This window comes from Plasmodium malariae, assembly GCF_900090045.1.
Source record: "Plasmodium malariae genome assembly, chromosome: 10".
Lineage (NCBI taxonomy): Eukaryota > Apicomplexa > Aconoidasida > Haemosporida > Plasmodiidae > Plasmodium > Plasmodium malariae.
This window is the reverse complement of record NC_041784.1, coordinates 1,455,867-1,476,251: the sequence shown is the minus strand read 5'-3', so window position 1 is coordinate 1,476,251 and position 20,385 is coordinate 1,455,867. Positions and strand designations below refer to the sequence as shown.

Genomic DNA, 20,385 nt, shown 5'->3' with positions numbered 1-20,385 from the left:
AAAAAAAAAAAAAAAAAAAAAAAAAATGAAAAAGCGAAATGGCGAAATGGCGAAATGGCGAACAAATTATGTTAATCATTTCTATGGAACTGCTTTATTCTCATAACATCCGATGAGAAAGGACAAAAAATAAAACTGTGTATTTGTCAGACGTGATCTTTGCATATGTGTATTCACAAAATTGCTATTGACCAAATATACCGAGCAACGTTACATGTAGTTTGAATGTTTTTTCATAAGTATATTGATGCAAGTCATAAAATTGAAAATATGTATATAAACATAATCATGTATAAACTAAAAACATAATCGGTTCTCATGATTGAAGTGAAAAAAAAATGAAAAAACAATTGATGTTCACCTACGCTGTGACATTATGCTGCGTTCTGAGGTGGTTAAATCAAGTAAGAGAAAATAAAAAAATAAAAATATAAAAATATGAAAAAAAGTACAAAACAAAAATTATAAAAAAAAATATAAAAAAAATTATAAAAAAAAATATAAAAAAAAATATAAAAAAAAATATAAAAAAAAATATAAAAAAAAATATAAATAATAAAAAATACAAAATGTTGAATTGTGAATGTCGAATGCAAAAATATATTTAAGAGAATGCTTTTTTCCAATTTTATTTGTACCATGCTACATCAAATGAGAAACAGTTAAAAAAACGAGGAAGCAGTTTTATTAAGCGCTTCTTATTGAACTGTTCACATATATACTATTTTAAGAAAAAAAAAAGAATATGCACAGTTTAATTTAATAACTTTTATTATTTTATTTTTCCCAAGGGAACATATATATGCTTGTGGTTTATAGTAACTATATTCCACACTTGGCATTACTTAAAAGAGAAGAAAAAATTTCGCGCATGTGAATATATGGACACAACCTCCAATATGAGTCATTGCATGTGTATACGTATATGTATGCGTATATATGTATATGTATATATATGTATATGTATATATATGTATATGTATATATATGTATATGTATATATATGTATATGTATATATATGTGTATATGTATATATATGTGTATATGTATATATATGTGTGTATGTATATAAGTATATATGTATGTGTGCGCGTGAGCTTTCTCTTTTTAGGCAAATGTGGCATGTGCCATAAACAACGAGGTTTCATTAGACGATTTGGATGGAAACACGCTTCTAGCCTTCTTCTTGCTGGTACAGCTGAACATACCATATTTTTTGAAGGGCTTTTCACAAAAAATAATATATGAAAAATTACTTGATGGTCTAATACATTTATTCAATGAAGAAATTGGAAAAAATAAAATTATAAAAGAGCAAAAAGGATTTGACCTTCAGGATGTTAGAAGCACCGTCGTTGGGGTAATCTACACACAAATGTGCTTTATCCTAAGTCGTTGTCATCTTTTACTGCATTGAAATCTGTTTATTCCTATATACACTCTACGTGGGGGTACATGTATAAGCATGTATGTACCTATGCATGTGCATATGTTTGTGCGCGCGTGTGTGTACATATACGTATACATATTTATCCCCAGTGAGCATGAGAAACATGCAATTGCATATCCCCTCTCCCCGTTCACGTTACAGTTGGGAAACATCTTAACAGACATAAGAAGAAAAGAGATCAAATATTTTACCTGGATCGATTTAATTTTTAAAGAATGCTGGAATGAACAAAACAACTGTGCAGCATTAACCACAAGGAGGTGTGCTCTATCGTCCCTAAGCATGCTTCCAAAAAAAGTCTTACCAATAACATGCACCACTTGTATACTGTATGCTCTAAATTATGCCCTACATTCGAAGTATTTATTTAATAGTATTAACCGTGAGCAAGTGTGTAATGATGAGAATAATAAAAAGTTGGTCGCTATAAGTACGGACATAAGTTACGTAAGAGAGTATAGTGTGTATCTCAATAGCTTATCAACCATATCAGCATTAAAAAATATACAAAGTGAAATTTTTGTTTTTCATATAAAAAGTGCTAAGGTATTAATTAATTTGTTAAAACAAAATAATCTTGAAGCGTTTACACGTATTGTGAATAATTCCCTGTCTGAAGTTATAAAAAAAAGTGCTGACCTGTACATAAAATATTCACAAAGTAATAATTTTTTTTTACCAAATGGTAGTAGTGGTAGTAGTGGTAGTATCAGTAACAGCAGCAGTGGTAGTGCTCTCACCAGAGAAGCACTTGAAAAATTGTTTGTGCTAACAGTTAATGGATATGCATATTATGATAAAGCAAGTAATGAAATATTGCGTGCTCACGATTTTGGCTTATTTTTTACAGAATTTTATTTAAAAAAATGCACTTCTTTATTAACGGGCAATAATTTATTTCTTCAAATTGAAATAGGATATTCCCCTGAATTTAATATTAAATCTCTTCAAAATGGAAGTTTCATAAACTTAGTTGAATTCGAGTTTATCTTAAATCCGTACCTACGTATAGGTCCAAATGATTACTCCAAATCAGATTTATTTTTAAAAAAATTAATTTACATGAACGATAAAGACGGAAGTAGCAATGTGTTTACGTATGACGAATTTGCCAGGGATATTGACGTAGCTGAAAATTTGCTCCCTTATGACGCGCATAAACCCAAGGGGGTTGTAAGCGATGATAGTAGTGGTAATAGCCGTGGAAGTGGAAATCCTTTTTTGCGGAGTTCTCCCCCGGAAGAAAGAAAAAGCGAAGAGAATTCTAAAAAGAAAAATCTGGAATTAACCAAGGATCAAACCATTTTTTGCATTTTGATGGTCAAAATATTGCCAGAAAATAAATATACTCAAATGAAAGAGAGCATTATTAATCTCCTATCTGAACCAGTTAATTCGAGAGCATTAGAAGGATTTAAGTATAATGACAATAAATTAATAAATAAGGAGCTTATTGAAATATTAGGGGAAAGCTATAATAATCCTTATACCAATATAAAAAGGAGAACAAATCACTTCGGATATAGAATAAATAAAAGTGATATTCATTCTATAGAAAAAATAATACTCGATGGACACAAGTTAGTTCAAATAGCTTTTCATAATTTTATTTCTATACCTTTAAATATGAGAAAAAAAATTTATTCAGCAAATCAGATGTTTTCTTTGTTTGAACACAGATATCATTATCTTAATGGTTGGGACACACAAATATTATTTATTAAAAAAATACATCCAGAAGATATTATTGAAAAAAGTTTTACCGTTTATTCTAATGATAAAAGTAATAATCATTTTTGGTTCATCATATGCTGCGGTATTATTTCTCTATTTATTATTATAGTATGTTTCATTTTTTACAAATATATATTCCAAAAAAAATTTAATTTCTCCTTGCTTTTTAAGAAAAGGAAAACTAAAAAACATAAATATAGTACTTTTACTACTCGATACAAGTACCATAAACATAATTCCAAATTTGCAAAATATTCCAAAGAGAAAATACAACATGTGGATAAAGAGGAATTACGTCATTTAATAAGGAGAAAGACAAAATTTAGCGCTAAGCACCACAGGAGATCAAAAAAGAAAAATACAGCCACACACAATGAAATGTCCAAAAAAAAGGATCACCCCCCAAGTAGGGATTATTTTTTGGAAGAAATTACACCAAATTATGAATTCAAGTAGAATTAAATAAGAAAAATTAGGATTTTTGGAGGCACAAACATTCATCGCTTTACTACTTTCACTGCGTGTTCGTACGAAAAAAAAAAAAAAAAAAAAAAAAAAAATGAGCACCTACACAGGTTTGCTCAAATGGTTAATATGGCTAGTTGGAATTTATACAAAAAAAATAAAAAAAGTTATGACCAATACATTCTTGAAAAAGAAGGAATATAACCAGTACACACTTGAAAAAAAAAAAAAGAATATTACCAGTAAAAGCTTGAAAAAAAAAATATATGACCAATACATGTATGAATAAAAAATTATGACCAGTACATGGTTGAAAAACAAATTATGACCTGTACATGGTTTAAAAAAAAAAAAATATATCCATTGCATGTAAAGAAAAAAAAAATATGAACATTACATGTTCAAAATGGCTAGTCAAATTCCATAAAAAAATAATTCCATAGAGTAAAAATTATCCCCATCTTACAAGAACGAATTGGACAAAACACTCGCAAAACGTCATACGTTAGGAAAAAGATAATTAGTATATGTTCTACGTGTACGAAAATACATATACATACATACATACAGAAGTATGTATATGTACATGCATATACATGTGTGTATGTTTTTATTTGCTGCAAAATTGCGAATGTTCTTTTATTTCTCCTGTTTTGTTATTAATTCCACTTTTTAACAGATGCATTGTATTTTCTTATATTTTATCTCATTTTATTATAAAACAATTTATTATAAAACAATTTATTATAAAACAATTTATTATAAAACATTTTATTATAAAACATTTTATTATAAAACAATTTATTATGTTATATTTCACTTTATTTTATTTCATTTTATTCTATTTCATTTTACTTTTCGCTCCATTTACGAATTATTTAAGGGATCTCCATCTGTTCTTCCCCCTCTTATGCAATTTTGGTATCATGCCAGCAATGACTCAACCGTTAAGTTAATATTTTCATTTGACCATAAATCATTTAAAAAATAGGAAGCTAACATAGAACTGTTCGTTTTCGTTTAAATATTAAAAATAAATTAAAAATAAATTAAATATGAAATTAAAAATAAATTAAATATGAAATTAAAAAGAAGATTAAAAAGGAGATAAGAAGTGAAATTAAAGATGAGATTAAAAAGGAGATAAAAAGTGAAATTAAAGATGAGATTAAAAAGGAGATAAAAAGTGAAATTAAAGATGAGATTAAAAAGCAGCTTAAAATTAAATTTAAAATAAATTTAAAGTGAAATTAAAAAATGAAATAAAAAATAAATTCGAAATGAAATTCAATATGAATTAAAAGTAAATTAAAAACGAAGTTCAAAATGAATTAAAAAGGATAGAAAAGAAAAAAAAAAAAAAAAAAAAAAAAAGGTAACTCCCATTTTTCAAAAATATGAAAGTTATTTCCATTTTATAAGCACACTGAACATTCACTCATATTTCAATGAACATTTCGAATAATAAAAATAAGTCATTTTTCCAGAGTGACGCATGCAAAATTAAAATCTTTTACCATATTTGGCATTAAATTATTTGTGGTAAACGTGTGTTTATTCATATGGCATAAACTTTACAAATGTGAGTATTTCTAAATACATACGACGTGGACTCAAGTGTGAAAGCTTCCCATGCGTTGGACTTCTCCCAATAGGAGCGCAAAGCAACGCTCTAAAAGTATAACTCCTTCACGTTACTTTTAACGCTGTCATCCACGAAAGATTTTTCCAAAGCCCATTCGTTCATTTGCATAAATTCTTCTAAAGTAAAATTAAGGTGTGTATATAATTCTTCGTAATCATCATTAATATTAGTTAAAAACATTCCTGGGTCATCGGAGTTTACCGATACTTTTACCCCAGCATCGTAAAGTTTTCTAATAGGGTGTGTGTCCATGGATTTTGCATTTTTTAATAATACATTTGAAATGGGACAGACTTCTAATAATATATTTTTTTCCTTTACCAACTTAATAAGCTCTTTCGATTCAACAACTCTAATACCATGTCCTATTCTCTCAACTTTTAAAATTTCAATAGCTGAATAGAGTGTATTTAAATTTGGTAAATTAATATCTTCCCCAGCATGAACAGTTAACGGTATTCCACTTTCTCTAACATAATTAAAAATTTCACTATATTGCTTTAAATCTATTTCATATCCACCATGATCAAATCCTACAAAATCATCTTTATGCTTTAAGCAAAAATCGGCACATAATTTAATATTGGTTGCTTCATGTCCTGTATCCCCTATACATATTAAAGCTACATGAATATTATGATCCAACAGTTCAACTACTTCTTTTATTCCTTTAACTATAGCTTCATGTACTAATTCTATATCTAATTTATGCTTAAATGCAATAAACGTAGGAGCATAACGAAATTCCATTAATACTACACCTTCTTTATATTTATTAAATACAGCATGTTTTGCTAAATCTGCTATAACTTCATAGTCTTGAAATATATCCGCAACTCGTATAGCCTTTTCAACAAACTCCTCTAATGATTTCCCTCCTTTTGAAAATAAATAATAATCAATCACTTCTTCATCTGATAAATTTGGCTGTAAATTATACTTACGTACACAGTTGAGGAAAAAATCCGATGAAAAACATAAATCTAAATGACAATGTAACTCACATTTTGGTATTCTCTTCCATATTCTGTATCTCTCCTTTTTACTCATGCTACTCAAGTCTATGTTCTTTATTTCATCCTTCTTTAAGAAATTTATCGGCTCATTCAGTGCATTCATTTTTGCTTTACTAGCTTTGTGAGAAAAACGGGAAAAATGGGATAAAATAAAAAAAAAGAGGGAAGCTAGAAAAAAAAAAAAAAGTGTTTTCCTAATCTTAATATTATTTTCTCCCCTGTAATTTTGCTCTTACGCTTGTTACACCTTTTTTGGAAGCTGCTTCCTACACTACTTCACTATGTACATATATATATATATATATATATATATATATATATATGTGCATGGGTATGTATACGTCTAAATGTATGTTATCCTACTTGTAGAAGCATTTATTTAACAAAAAACTTCTGTCCTTTTATACAAAAATTCGAACAAATGTTTCATTCGTTCGGAACAGAGCAGGAAAAATATTGAAAAATTTCACAAAATTTTGGTAAAATTTTCGTTATGTTCCCTTAAAATATTCAAAATTTTTCGTGATATCTTGTTGAAATTTTGTTCAAATTTCATTGATATTTTGTTTTAATTTTTGCCAAATATTCAAAATAAAAAACTCAAAATTTTGTTGACTCTTCAGAAGCGCGTAATTTTTTCATCAATAAAAATTAATAATTAAATGCTTTTTTCACAAAAGCTGTAAAAAAAAAAAATATTTTAAAATAAAATAAAATGAAATACAACGCAATACAAAATAATATATAATAAAATAGTATAGCATAATGCCGCATGAGTGTATTATCGTATATTATAATATAGCACACTGTATTACAGTATAATAATAAATCAGTGCAAAAAACGAAAAATCTGCATTTTTCGTACATAAGAGAAAAGTAGAGGTGTAGGGTTTTTTAAGTTTTATTCAACCGTAACCTCTATCTTTGCGTTATTATACAGCGGGAGTATATACTATATATATATATATATATATATATATATATATATATGTATATAATATTATTTTTTTTTCTTTTTTTCTTAATGTATGTTAACGCATGCATATACGTACATGTACATATTCATCTAGCCGTTCTTCGATATATATATATATATATATATATATATATATATATATATATATATATATATATATATATATAGATATATATATAGATATAGATAGATAGATATATTTAATGCGAATGCATTTGCTCCTATATCTTTACACGTGCATGCATAAACAAACGCACTTATTGCTCAATAAGCTGCTGAAATGCTGAGTATCGACCATATTAATTCCAGGGTCTATTAAATTTATTTATACGATGTGCAAAATGTAATTTGTACAGTGCGATTTTTTCTTTAGCCTTTGCACTTTTAAAGAGTTATTTATTTTTTCCTTCCATAGGATATTTATATATATATACGTATATATGTACGAAAGAAGAGTATACCTGCTGAAGGTTATATTTATTTATATTTATGTATTCAATTTTTATTTTAATTTTCACGTACATTTAAATATTAACTTAAATTTTAATTTTCACTTACATTTAAATATTAACTTAAATTTTAATTTTCACCTACATTTAAATATTAACTTAAATTTTAATTTTCACCTACATTTAAATATTAACTTAAATTTTAATTTTTTATTCCCCTTTTATTATCCTCCTCCGTGTCGGTGAGATCTATATGTTTATAAAATGCATAGCGTGTACCGTATATGTACATAAACATACACATAGGGCTTTTTATTTTCCCTTTTTTTTGAAGTCTTATCACATTTCACCTACATATATTTTACTTATTAGGTGGGGATATTTTTTTTTTTTTTTTTTTTTTCTTCGTTCATATTTCCTTTCAGACAAGATATACAATTCATTATTCACATTTGCAATTCTTATAAACGTAAAGGCTTCTATAAATTAGGATCCCTCATAAGGGAGGAATTATTTTTTTTTATTCCTTGTACATCCTACATTTTTTTTTCCATTTCCACTACTGTTTCGACTTTTTTTTTTTTTTTTTTCCCTTTTTTTATGCATCCTACAATTTCTGAACAAATTAATTCTACACTACTACGTTATACTTAAACTGCTCTTACTTTTGACTTGTTAAGCATGAATGTAAATAAAAAAAATAGTAAGCACCTTTCGGAACTAACGAATGAGGTCGATAAAGAATTAGAACAATTGACAATTCAGAGCAGCGTGTACGAGTCGTGCTTTTTGCTTCTTTCAGCTGTGCAGATATATTTTTTAGATAAAAAAACAAATAAAAAGATAAACAGCGAAAGTTTAGAAGAGATACAAGTTACAAAAGAAAAGAAACAAAAGAAAGAAAAACCTGCTACATACACCAAACTGAAGAATCATTTTTTAAATGATTATGTTATATATCAAAAGGGGCAAAAAAAAGCATTTCTCAGTGGGGAAGCAACTTATCTTACCCCCCTTTATAAGAAAAACTGACGGAAGCAGCAAAAAAGAATGTAAAACTGTTTTAAAATGTGATATAAGAGTCCATATGCGTAAACGAATATACGTACTTGGGCATACACACACGTGCACACGAGCATGCATACGTGTATAAAACCGCACGCGTAAGTATATACATACATACATACATACTCACATACATACATACATACTCACACACATACATACATACATACATACATACTCACACACATACATACATACATACTCACACACATATATTCGCGTACACATGAACGTTCTAGTGACCCTTTTACTATGTGCATTATGTACACATTACTACTAATAACCCATATAATTCACAAATTTCTGTTACATGTACAATTTACACCTATGCCTGTGCTGCATCTTTCTGCGAAGATATTTTCCTTTTTAATATTATATTACTGAATAGGAAAAAAAAAAAAAATTTATGTACCTATGTGCAAAGGATGGAAAATATTCAAAACTTTTTTAAAATAACATCATGATGTTTTTATTAAAATTTTATTAAAAAAAAAAAAAAAAAAAATCTTTCTCAGTATATGGTAAAGTGGATAATTTGCTCTTAATATATTTTCAGTTTCAGTAGCTTAAGAATACTTACAAAAATGGATAATCATATTTAAAACTCTATTCATTATCTTTATATTATATCATCCGAACACACATGGGAGAAACAGAGGAAAGGGAAGAAAAAGAAAAAAAATAAAAGTAATGAAAAAAAGGAAAAATAATGAAAAATAGGAAAAATAATGAAAAATAGGAAAAATAATGAAAAAAAGGAAAAATAATGAAAAATAGGAAAAATAATGAAAAATAGGAAAAATAATGAAAAAAGGAAAAATAATGAAAAAAAGGAAAAATAATGAAAAAAAGGAAAAATAATGAAAAATAGGAAAAATAATGAAAAGGAAAAATAATGAAAAAAAGGAAAAATAATGACAAAATGACAAAATGACAAAATGACAAAATAACAAAATGACAAAATGACAAAATGGAAAATTTTTTTTTCGTTCATTTCGTGCTAATAAGTAATCATTACAAATATGTACCAAATTATACTCCTCAAAATTAATTTTTTTTTTCTTTCTTTCATCAAAATTGGAAATGAAAAATTAAAAGTAGGATTTATCAAATTTTTATATGTCATTAAATTCGTCAAGTATGTTATACTCCATGCATTTGCGTACACGAATATGTATATATACATATATGTATATGTAAACATATGTATATGTACACATATATATATATATATATACACACATATGTATATACACATATATATATATATATATATATATATATATGCCTATTCAAATATATACGTATCCAAATGCTCACATTTTTTTTTATTTTCTTTAAATGTAAATATATCTAGTCGTATTGTTACCTTTGTATCTGTTTTCCCCTCTTTCCTTTTCTTACTAAATTATTACCACGTAAATGAAAAATATACATTTAATTTAGTTAAAAAATGCCTTAAAAAAAAGTAATAAACGCTGTTAAAATGTTCATTTGTAATGCCATTTGTAATGCCATTTGTAATGCCATATATAATGCCAGGAAAAACCAAACAATTTCTTCATTTTTATTCATCAAATTGATATTTTTTCCTGTTCTAAATTTATCAATTAGCTTCATAAAAATTTAAAGGTATAAATAAAATCAGTTCGTACAAATATATCCCTATTTTTAAGTATGGAAATATGAATACACATATGTCGTACATGTATATATATATATATATATTTACCTAGTTACAGATATGTAAGTGAATATGCGCAATCTACGTTATACGTATATGCATATATGTGTATACAGGCATACATATGATACATATGCGTGAGTCCATAAATGCAAATTTACAATTGCTAATTCTTGTTACATCGTAAAAATTAATTCGTATTAGCACAGTGATAAAATGATGCTAATTCTAAGCATATATGGAAAATTATTGTATTGTATAATTTTCACTCTACATATATATATGCATACGTAAATACTTGCATACATACACCCATACATATATACGTACATATATAGATACATATATGCAGCAGTTCCTGAAGTCCCAAACATATGATAAGACATCTCTGATTTGTTTTCATATATTGTCATTATTTGTGCTTCATTCTGTTCGTGTCATAAATTTGATATGTTATGTATAGAGTTTTTTTTTTTTCTTTAGCTAGCTTTTTTTGTAGTTTATTATATGTTCATAATATTATTTTAAATATTGTCATAAAATTATGATTTGTTAATGCGTTTTTTTGATAAAAATTGGTGTGTTTTTTTTTAATAAAAATTGCTGCATTTTTTTTTGATAAATATTGCTGCATTTTTTTTTGATAAATATTGCTGCATTTTTTTTTGATAAAAATTGCTGCATTTTTTTTTGATAAATATTGCTGCATTTTTTTTTGATAAATATTGCTGCATTTTTTTTTGATAAAAATTGCTGCATTTTTTTTTGATAAAAATTGTTGCATTTTTTTTTGATAAAAAGTGTTGTGCGTTTTTTTAATAAAAATTGGCGAGCATTTATCCCCCCCCCCTTCTGCACTTTGCCTTCATTTTGGTGTGCATTTTTTTTTTTTTTTTTCCTTCCTTCCATTTTTAATTCATTTATTCATGTATTTTCTACATCCTTTTGTTAAGCTTCTTATATTCGCGTTTTGCACAGTTATATATACACGCATTCTACCCCAAACCCCCCCAATGGTACACACTTAATGTCCTTATTTCCTGGTAACTGATTTCCGCACTTTCCTTGATGGGTCTGTGTGATACACCATAATTTTCATTTAATACGTGTCTTGGACTATATAAAGCGTTAAATAAGTAAAATATAAAAAAGAAGCCATGGAAAGTTGTTCGTCGGATGAAGAAAAAGAGTTTTCGTTAATATCAGTTAATTATGATGCATGTGAAAAGATATTTAACTCCTTTATAAAAAAGAGAAATTATGTTGGTATGTCTATACATGGAAGAATAATGGATGAAGAATCAGGGAATGAAAAAGATGAAGAAGGATCAGTTAAAAATAAAAAACTTGTTTCATTTGAACAAGCCATAATTTCTCGTTCTCCTAATAAGAAAGAAGAAAAGGATGATGATGATGATAATGATGATAAAAACAAAAACAAAAATATAAAAAAATTTAAGAATGATGATCATATCAAAATTTCAATGATTGAAAAAAGAAAAAGTGATGTCTTGTTAAGGAAAAAAATATCTAATATTTATAATGATTCTAAATATAACAATTTCATGGATGCATTTAAACAACAAGAACTTCAAAAAATTAAAGGATTTCATTATTTTTACAAATGGAATGTCGCTGCAAGCATTTTATTTATTTTAGTAATAATTTTTATATTAATTGGACTTTTCATATATTATGAATCGAGTCAGGTAATTGAGGTAAATATAGCTTATGAGTCAGGTGATACAAATAAAATTTTTCAAATAACAGAAGAAATGAAACAACCAGTATATATATATTATAAAATATCAAATTTTTATGTAAATTTTAAAAATTTTTTATCAGATGAATCACATTCATTGGTTAATGATTGTAAGTGTAAATATATAAAAACTTTTGAAGATATTTATAAATTTAGGTGTGTTGACAGTATTCAAACTTTGCCTGAATTAAATGACAATTTAGGAATAAATGAAAAGCAGAAAAATATTTCAAGAAATAATCAAATATGTGATATTAATTCCGTGAATGATTATGAAAAAAAGAAAATTATATATCCTTGTGGTTTAGTATCTGCATCAATTTTTAATGACAAAATTAATCTATCTGCAAATACGGAACAATTTAATATAGATAAATTTCCTGTTGTTAATTATTATGATTTTTTTTCCTATGTTAAAAAACATAAAAAGTTTTCTTCAAAATATAAAATATGGTTGAATACATTTTCCCCTGATTATAAAAATTGGTTTAGCCCTCCTATGACATCTTCATTTATTAAGCCATATGGAGTGATTAATGAAAACTTAAAACCTGGCGATAATTATAAAATAACATTTACACAAAATACATGGCCAGATAAATACTGGAAAGCAAGTAAATCTTTTCAGTTAGTTTCATTAAGGGCTGTTGGCAATGGTACATATGAATTAGCATATGCTTTTTTTTTATTAGCTTTAATTTATTTTATTGTCATAATTATTATGTTAATTTTAGTTAAGTGCGGATACCGTAAATTAGGTAAAACACTTTCCTACTGTAAAATCTCTATCAATAAAAATATAGAAAAAACATTTAGTCGTATGAAATCTAATATGCAAAATGTAAGGAGAATGAAATCAGGCCATATGCCTATGGGGAAGCAAGGCAGCAAAAATAGCTCTTTCGATAGTGCTGCAATTGCTGCAAACATTGTACAGAAGATGTGTCTGTGCCCCCTGCACTAGCCCGTTTTTGCGCAGTTTCCGCCGAACACGTTGTTCTGCCAACTAGCTTTTACCTTCTACAATTTTGTAGGATACCATCATATTTCCTCTTCATTTGACCGCATTTTACTACATTTTTACAACCATCTTAACGGCCTTTTTTTTGGACTTGTTAAATTTATCCAATTTTTTGTTATTCATTATAGTATTCTCTCCATCCGGATTTTAAATTCTATATAAGCAAACCATTCACCACATTTTGAAATCAGCAATTTATTTGTGCTCTGTCCGTAATTTTTTTTTTTTTTTTTTTTTTTTTTTTTTTTTAAATCCTTTTCTAAACATTTATTGTTTTTTCCCATGGCCGCTTATGAACTCTTGTGGCCATTTTGGCCATTTATCACTCCTATACCCATTTACGTTATTTTATAACTTTTGTTTTTTTCTTTTATATCATTTTATCATTCTTATCATTTTATCATTCTTATCATTTTATCATTCTTATCATTTTATCATTCTTATCATTTTATCATTCTTATCATTTTATCATTCTTATCATTTTCATCATTTTCATCATTTTTTTCATTTTCATTATTTTGTTTCTTTTTTTTTTTTGTGTATTCCCCTATTTTAAGGAAAAAAAGAAAAAACAAATTTATCCCCGTAAAATGCAACGGTGCTGTTCATATTTATTACATACATCTTGATGATAACAAAGGTGTTGTGCCATAGTACATTTTCAGTGTTTGCCACCTCGATGCGATGGCGTTAATACTAAGTATATTTACTTTCAAAATGCTTATAAGAAAACTCAAAAAAATTGCAAAAATGTGCATAATTGTAGGGTGTACAGCAAAATGGAACCGTGTTAACAAAGCAAAAAGTGACAACGATTAATCATAATGAAATGTATGATATTTTTTTTTTTTTTTTTTTTTTTTTACCTTATTCATTGAAGATATACTCTACAAAAACAATATTTTATGCACTCCTTTTCATTCCTCTTATTTTTAAATAATTACAATGAATTTGTGCATATGCGTATAAAATGGAACAATTAATGGTAAACGAGTGGCTTTCGCGCCTTATGCGTTCATCTTGTTTATGTACCTATAAGTGTACATGTACGTATATGATATTATGTATACATATACATATATATATGCATATGACAAAAGTTTGAAAAAAGAGGGGGACTGTTTTTCTCCCTAACGTGCACTCATAATATTTTCCAAAAAAAAAAAAAAATATATTTATTTTTTAAAAATATGAAGTAGCGCTACTTGGAAAGAGCAAGATATTTACTTATGTACATGCCTCGTGCACATAAAAAAAGAATATATACATACATGTACATATATATGTACATACACATACTGCCTATGGGAAAGCCGCTCACCCTACAGTGTTATGTTGTGGATGAGTAAATATTTTCCATCTTCCAAGATTAGGAAAAATTAGCATTGAAAAACTTTTAAAAATGCATGTGCTTATAACTTGAAATTTTAAAATAAACATTCTGAAGCTGTAATACTCAGCATGATGCACTGTACAATAAAATATAGGAGGGAGTTTCTTACACTTTTTAACGTATGGATGAATAGAAAAAATAATTATATATGTACAAATATTGTTAAGCTTTTTACAACACATAGTGCTGAGTCAACAAGAGTAGATGACAACGAAGATGTTCTGGGGAATGTTTATAAAAGTGGGGTAGAAGAAAAAGAAGAAAACAAAAAATCTAAAAGTAAACAAAAGGATCTTAAGGAGGGTAAGCAGCAAAAAGAGTACGAGCGGTATAATGAGTACAGGCAGCATAATGAGCACACGCAGATACCGCCGCAAAATCTTCCCCCTCATGATTATAAAGAAACATCGTTTGTCAAACCAAGAAGCTTTGTATATGGGCCAAGAGCTAGTAACACATTAACGAGTGAGTTATATAACAAAATTGTAAATGAACACAAACTGTGTGAAGAAATACCATATGACAGTGGTAAAAAAAAAAAACGTCATGCACAAACACTTAGCCAGAGTGTTATTAAAACAAAATATCGAACTGTAGGAGAAACAAAGGAGAACCCATTATATGATATGAATAAGAAATATTTTAATAAAGGAGATAACACAGGTACACCATTGAACGAGGAGCACATGTCTACAAATAGCGAACATCTCATGATAGAGAATAAACGTTTTACAGAGGGTACAATGAAGTGTAATGATAATCCAAGTGTGGACGATAAAAAGGATGAAGTACTACATGGAAAACTTAACAGTGATAGGAATAACGACTTAATTATTAGTAGCAATATCAAAATGGATGCGAAAAGCATAATTAAAAACAAAGGAAAAAACAATATGGAAAATAAAATAATAAAAAGAAAAGGTTATGATGTTGTTCATAACACAGTAGATAAACATATAAATAATATGCTAATGAAAAGTAAAGATAATCAGCTAAGCATTAGTGAAAAGAAAAAAAATGATCATTTTTATAAAATATTTTTCTCTTCAAAGAAAGTAAAAATAATTAAATCACAAAATCATCCGGTTTTTATACATTTATATAAATTAGCAACTGATAGAAAGTATAGAGAAAAACAAGAAAAAATATTATTAACAAGTAAGAAAATTATACTAGAGAGACAAAAAAATTACTTATGCAGAATTTATACAAATAGTATTGATAATTTAAAAGATTTTCACTCATTTGATAATTTTATATTGCTTTCAAATAAATTGCTAAAAAAACTTTCTTTTCTGTACTCTTTTAAGAATGGAGTTTTAGCTGAGGTTTTGCATAAATTTCACTTTGATAATGTGGGCCTACCCCACTTAGCATTTTGCTTTTATAACGTCAATTGGGGGGAAGAGCACCAAGTTGGGGCTGAGGTAAAAATGAATCATGTGGACGAAGCGAAGGAGGAAAAGGAAGAGGAAGAAGAAGAAGAGGAAGAAGAAGAAGAAGAAGAGGAAGAAGAAGAAGAGGAAGAAGAAGAAGAAGAAGAAGAAGAAGAAGATGGGGAAGACGAATGGAAAGAGAGACAAAAGATTCCATTTGAGGTGAAGCAAAGCGAACAAAATTTAAAAATATATGATATCCATTTTGAAGAAAAGGAAAACGCCAATGATAGAGCAGTTAAAAGGGATGACTGTTCTTTAAATAGTGAAAGTGCACAACAGTACGATATAAAAAATAATGTTGAATATTTATGTAATGGGGATATAGGCACAATAATACGGAGTTGTTTTTTACTAAAATGGCAATGTATATTTAATATAGAAAATTTAAAAAAAAAAAATAAAAATAAAATAGCTAGCTATAAAACTTTAGACATAAACAGTATTTACAATATTGATTTTTTTCATCCATTTACTATACGAGCATCGTCAGGGTATTTACTGGACATACCATACAAAAACACAGATTTAAATGAGTTACATAAATATGCCAAAGAAAATAAAATATTACTATTAAAATATAGTAGCCATAGTGATTTGTATATAAATTATAAAAAAAATTATTCTGAACATGATCATACATTTTTAAATTTGGTAAATAAAGCAAAGGGCGTTTTTCTCATAATGGACAATTGTAATAATATAGAGAAAAAATACAAATCCGTACATAAAAATTTTATTAATATGAGCAATAATTTGCATAACAAAGATGAAATTTTTGATAACATATACTATGTTAACTTAAAGCAAAATAAGGACAGACCCTTGGGCCTTGTTGCTACATACAGTATTTTTATGTACATTTTGAAAACTAATTTTTTCAAGCACCTTCCACAGTCGTCGTACGTATGCATTGAGGATTAGCAGCGGGAAAGGGTAGTGCTATTAGTAGCTGCACACTGACCATTTAAACACGTGGGCATTTTTTTCCTCGTCTGTAATTCTTTTTATTTCTTGTAATTTTTTTTTTTTTTTTGCAAGTTTTTCTGAACACAGACACAGGCAAATTTCAAATTATGTAACAGTGCAATAGTGCAGCAGTACAACAGTACACCAACATAGGAACAAAAAAAGGAAGTAAAAAATGATAATAGATAAAAAAAAAAAAAAAAAAATAGCCAGCAGAAAATTTAAACATGACTGCGCTATATATATATATATATATATATATATATATATATATACACACAAATACGTACATATTAGTATATATATGGACACAATTATATATGTATATTTACATATGTATGCATATATATGCATGTACATATATTTATATGTGTGTATGTGCACGGAAGCTTGCTTACCAGCATGATTGCTTCATCAAATGAAAGGGCAAAAATGGTACGAAAAAATGGAACATAAAAATGAACGAGCAGTTATATATAGGCTAACAAATTGGGCGAAAAACGAGATGAAAAATGAGAAGACAAATGCAATGAAAAACAATTTAACAAACGAGATTACATGCAAGATTTACAAACGTGGTTACAAACGAGAAGACAAATGGGCTAATAAACGGGAAAACATAAGTATTTCCCATCTGGTATGTTTCTTATAACACAGGAAATTAATGCTTAGTGATTGATGGCGCATACTAGGTGAAATACGAAAGGTCCAAAAAATGCATGTTGGAGGATTTGTCATCGCTGGCAGTTATAATTGATAATATATTTTTGTGTTCATACAAATGCAGTGATACGTGAATATTAAAAATGGTATCTGTATGAGAATAAAACTGATGAATACATTTTCTAAGTCTAATGTCATATATATATATGTTTCCATTTAAACTGGAAAATAAAAGTAAATTTGCATTAAGCCATTTGAGAAAATTTATTCCTTTATCCATTCGATCATTCGTATCATTTTTATTAAAATCATAATTAACACTAAACTTGTTAATATATTTCTTATTTTGAAAATCAAATATAATGACATTATTATCTAAAGAAGAAGACGCAAATATATTTGATTTTCTATTATTAAATAAACAGTAATCTACTATATCATTATGGAGGTTATTATATGTACTAATAAGATTATTATTATTAATATTATACATTTGTATCACATTTTTATGGGAAGCTATAAATATTTCATTCGTTAAATTATTGTCAATACACAAGATATCGTTGTTGTTGTCCAATTCGTCATTTATTAATTCGTTATATTTATAATTACTATTGTAGTTGTTTAGCAATGATTTATTGCTGTAGCTCAATGAACCATCATTCCCTTCATATTTCACGCCATTACTCTTATGGCTGCTTATTAGCACTCCCCTACCAATGCTGCCCGTATTACCAATGCTGCCAGTATTACCAATGCTGCCAGTATTACCAATGCTGCCCGTATTACCAATGCTGCCAGTATTACCAATACCGCCAATACTACCAATACCGCCAATACTACCAATACTATTGTTATTAGTGCCCCCGTTAACATTATCACTGTTATTTTCATTATCAATATCATCGTCAATGTCAATCCCATTATCGTTATTACTGCTGGTGCGGTGAAGCCAGCTTAACCCTGCCTTCTGCGTGTACTCACTACCATTAACAGAGGGTACTCCTGTATAATTCGCTTTTTCCCTTTTTCCGTGCTTCTTACCTGCACTTCTTTTTTTTATATTGTAAATATCATAGTCATACACAAAGGTATCTCCATTATGAAAACCCACTAGAAGATAAAAATAACTGTCATAGTTACATATATTCAAAAAAGTTGGTATATCAACAGTGTAGGTAATGTTTAATGGTGTACTTTCAAGTACATCCCATATATAAATATTTGGTGCATCTAAATAAATGCTTATAAGAATATTTTCATTATACGGACAAAACATAAAATATTCAATATCCTTTTTATTATTTGAATCATTAAGACTTAAAATATTGACAATTTTCATATCTTCATTTATTAGTTCTTCTTTTATAAATTTATTATCTATATTCCAATTAAATATAGCTAATAAAGAATTACTACTATTAATATTTTGCTTTATATTTTTTAAATTGTAATTTAATATTTCTGAACTGTTCATACTATTATTTTCATATATATATATATCACCATTGTATACACACAAGGCGACGTATTTATAATTTTTCGAAAATTTTATGTTTGTCACAGTATCACTGTACTTTTGATGCTTCAAGTTTTGCAAACACACGTCCACGCTATTTCCACTGATACTGTTAGTATTATAACTAATACCACTAGTACAGCTTACACTACTACCTATCATGCTATTCTTGTTGATATGCTTTCCATTTCCACAATGACCCAAGGTCATAGTATCATCCTTATTAATGTTCCTGCTATTTTTTATCTGCGCTACCTGTAAACTATTTGAATTATGAACAAATGATTTCAAATCTTGATCAAAATTATTATACAAATAACATTTATTATTAACACTACCAAAATATACCCATTTTTTATATGAGTTTACACAATATATACTTTTATTAGCATAAAATCTTTTATAATACGATATTCGTTTCTTTTTATAATTAATTAGTTCCTCTTCCTCCTCTTCATATAGCTTATCTGAACTGTTACTAATGCACTCTTCACCTGAACTTATGTCAATGATATCCCTCTTGTTTCTTATGTCCTCATATAAAAAATCTTCGTCTATCGCATCGTTCATTCTAAAAGACTATATTTTGTAATTTCACACTCTGCAAATGTGGATTAGGGGGGTAGTGTATCTATATATCAGAGTATATATATATATATATATACATATATAATCCTCGGTTAACCCTTAACTTTATTCCCTTATTCCCTTATTATCACTTGAACCGTTTGGCTACTACACCGTTGTACAGTAGTTACAAGCACTTAAATGTTGAATTTAAATTTTGGCAATTTCTGTTAACACTATTTTTTTTTTTTTTTTTTTTTTTTTATACAAGTAGTGATTGTGTGTTCATCGAGCAAGTGAGGACACTCTCAACTGTTCTTACAAAAAAATTTTAAAAAATATACGCCCCTCCTGCCTCACAATTTTAAACAAATATATATGGAAAAGTTGGATGCTCGTTATCAATTTTTACATTCATACTTGCATAATACATACATACTTAAGAAGGTAAAAAAATAATAAAATAAATGGAAAAAGTGGAAAATATGGAAAAAATAAATTAAATAAAGATGAATTCTCAAAAACAAATCATTTCATTCGCATGTTTACCGCTGTAATGTTCTACCTTTA

The 20,385-nt window shown here is 27.4% G+C and overlaps 6 protein-coding genes across 6 annotated transcripts; 4 read left to right on the top strand and 2 right to left on the bottom strand.

The window, feature by feature from the left end:
- Window positions 1-338: 338 nt before the first annotated feature.
- PmUG01_10040900 (conserved Plasmodium protein, unknown function) lies at window positions 339-3,641 on the top strand (the record flags this gene model as incomplete). The annotated part of the gene is made up of 3 exons (XM_029005612.1): window positions 339-404; window positions 1,113-1,361; window positions 1,593-3,641. 3 exons carry the CDS (start codon window positions 339-341, stop codon window positions 3,639-3,641), a joined length of 2,364 nt encoding a protein of 787 aa, XP_028862183.1.
- A 1,681-nt stretch (window positions 3,642-5,322) lies between these two features.
- ADA (adenosine deaminase, putative) lies at window positions 5,323-6,414 on the bottom strand (the record flags this gene model as incomplete). The annotated part of the gene is made up of 1 exon (XM_029005610.1): window positions 5,323-6,414. One exon carries the CDS (start codon window positions 6,412-6,414, stop codon window positions 5,323-5,325), a length of 1,092 nt encoding a protein of 363 aa, XP_028862182.1.
- A 2,003-nt stretch (window positions 6,415-8,417) lies between these two features.
- On the top strand, window positions 8,418-8,768 carry PmUG01_10040700 (conserved Plasmodium protein, unknown function; the record flags this gene model as incomplete). The annotated part of the gene is made up of 1 exon (XM_029005609.1): window positions 8,418-8,768. One exon carries the CDS (start codon window positions 8,418-8,420, stop codon window positions 8,766-8,768), a length of 351 nt encoding a protein of 116 aa, XP_028862181.1.
- A 2,874-nt stretch (window positions 8,769-11,642) lies between these two features.
- Window positions 11,643-13,211, top strand: PmUG01_10040600 (LEM3/CDC50 family protein, putative; the record flags this gene model as incomplete). Its single annotated transcript, XM_029005608.1, has 1 exon — window positions 11,643-13,211. One exon carries the CDS (start codon window positions 11,643-11,645, stop codon window positions 13,209-13,211), a length of 1,569 nt encoding a protein of 522 aa, XP_028862180.1.
- A 1,518-nt stretch (window positions 13,212-14,729) lies between these two features.
- On the top strand, window positions 14,730-17,021 carry PmUG01_10040500 (conserved Plasmodium protein, unknown function; the record flags this gene model as incomplete). The annotated part of the gene is made up of 1 exon (XM_029005607.1): window positions 14,730-17,021. One exon carries the CDS (start codon window positions 14,730-14,732, stop codon window positions 17,019-17,021), a length of 2,292 nt encoding a protein of 763 aa, XP_028862179.1.
- Window positions 17,022-17,754: 733 nt separating this feature from the next.
- Window positions 17,755-19,818, bottom strand: PmUG01_10040400 (WD repeat-containing protein, putative; the record flags this gene model as incomplete). The annotated part of the gene is made up of 1 exon (XM_029005606.1): window positions 17,755-19,818. The coding sequence occupies one exon, from the start codon at window positions 19,816-19,818 to the stop codon at window positions 17,755-17,757; it is 2,064 nt and encodes a 687-aa protein (XP_028862178.1).
- Window positions 19,819-20,385: the final 567 nt, after the last annotated feature.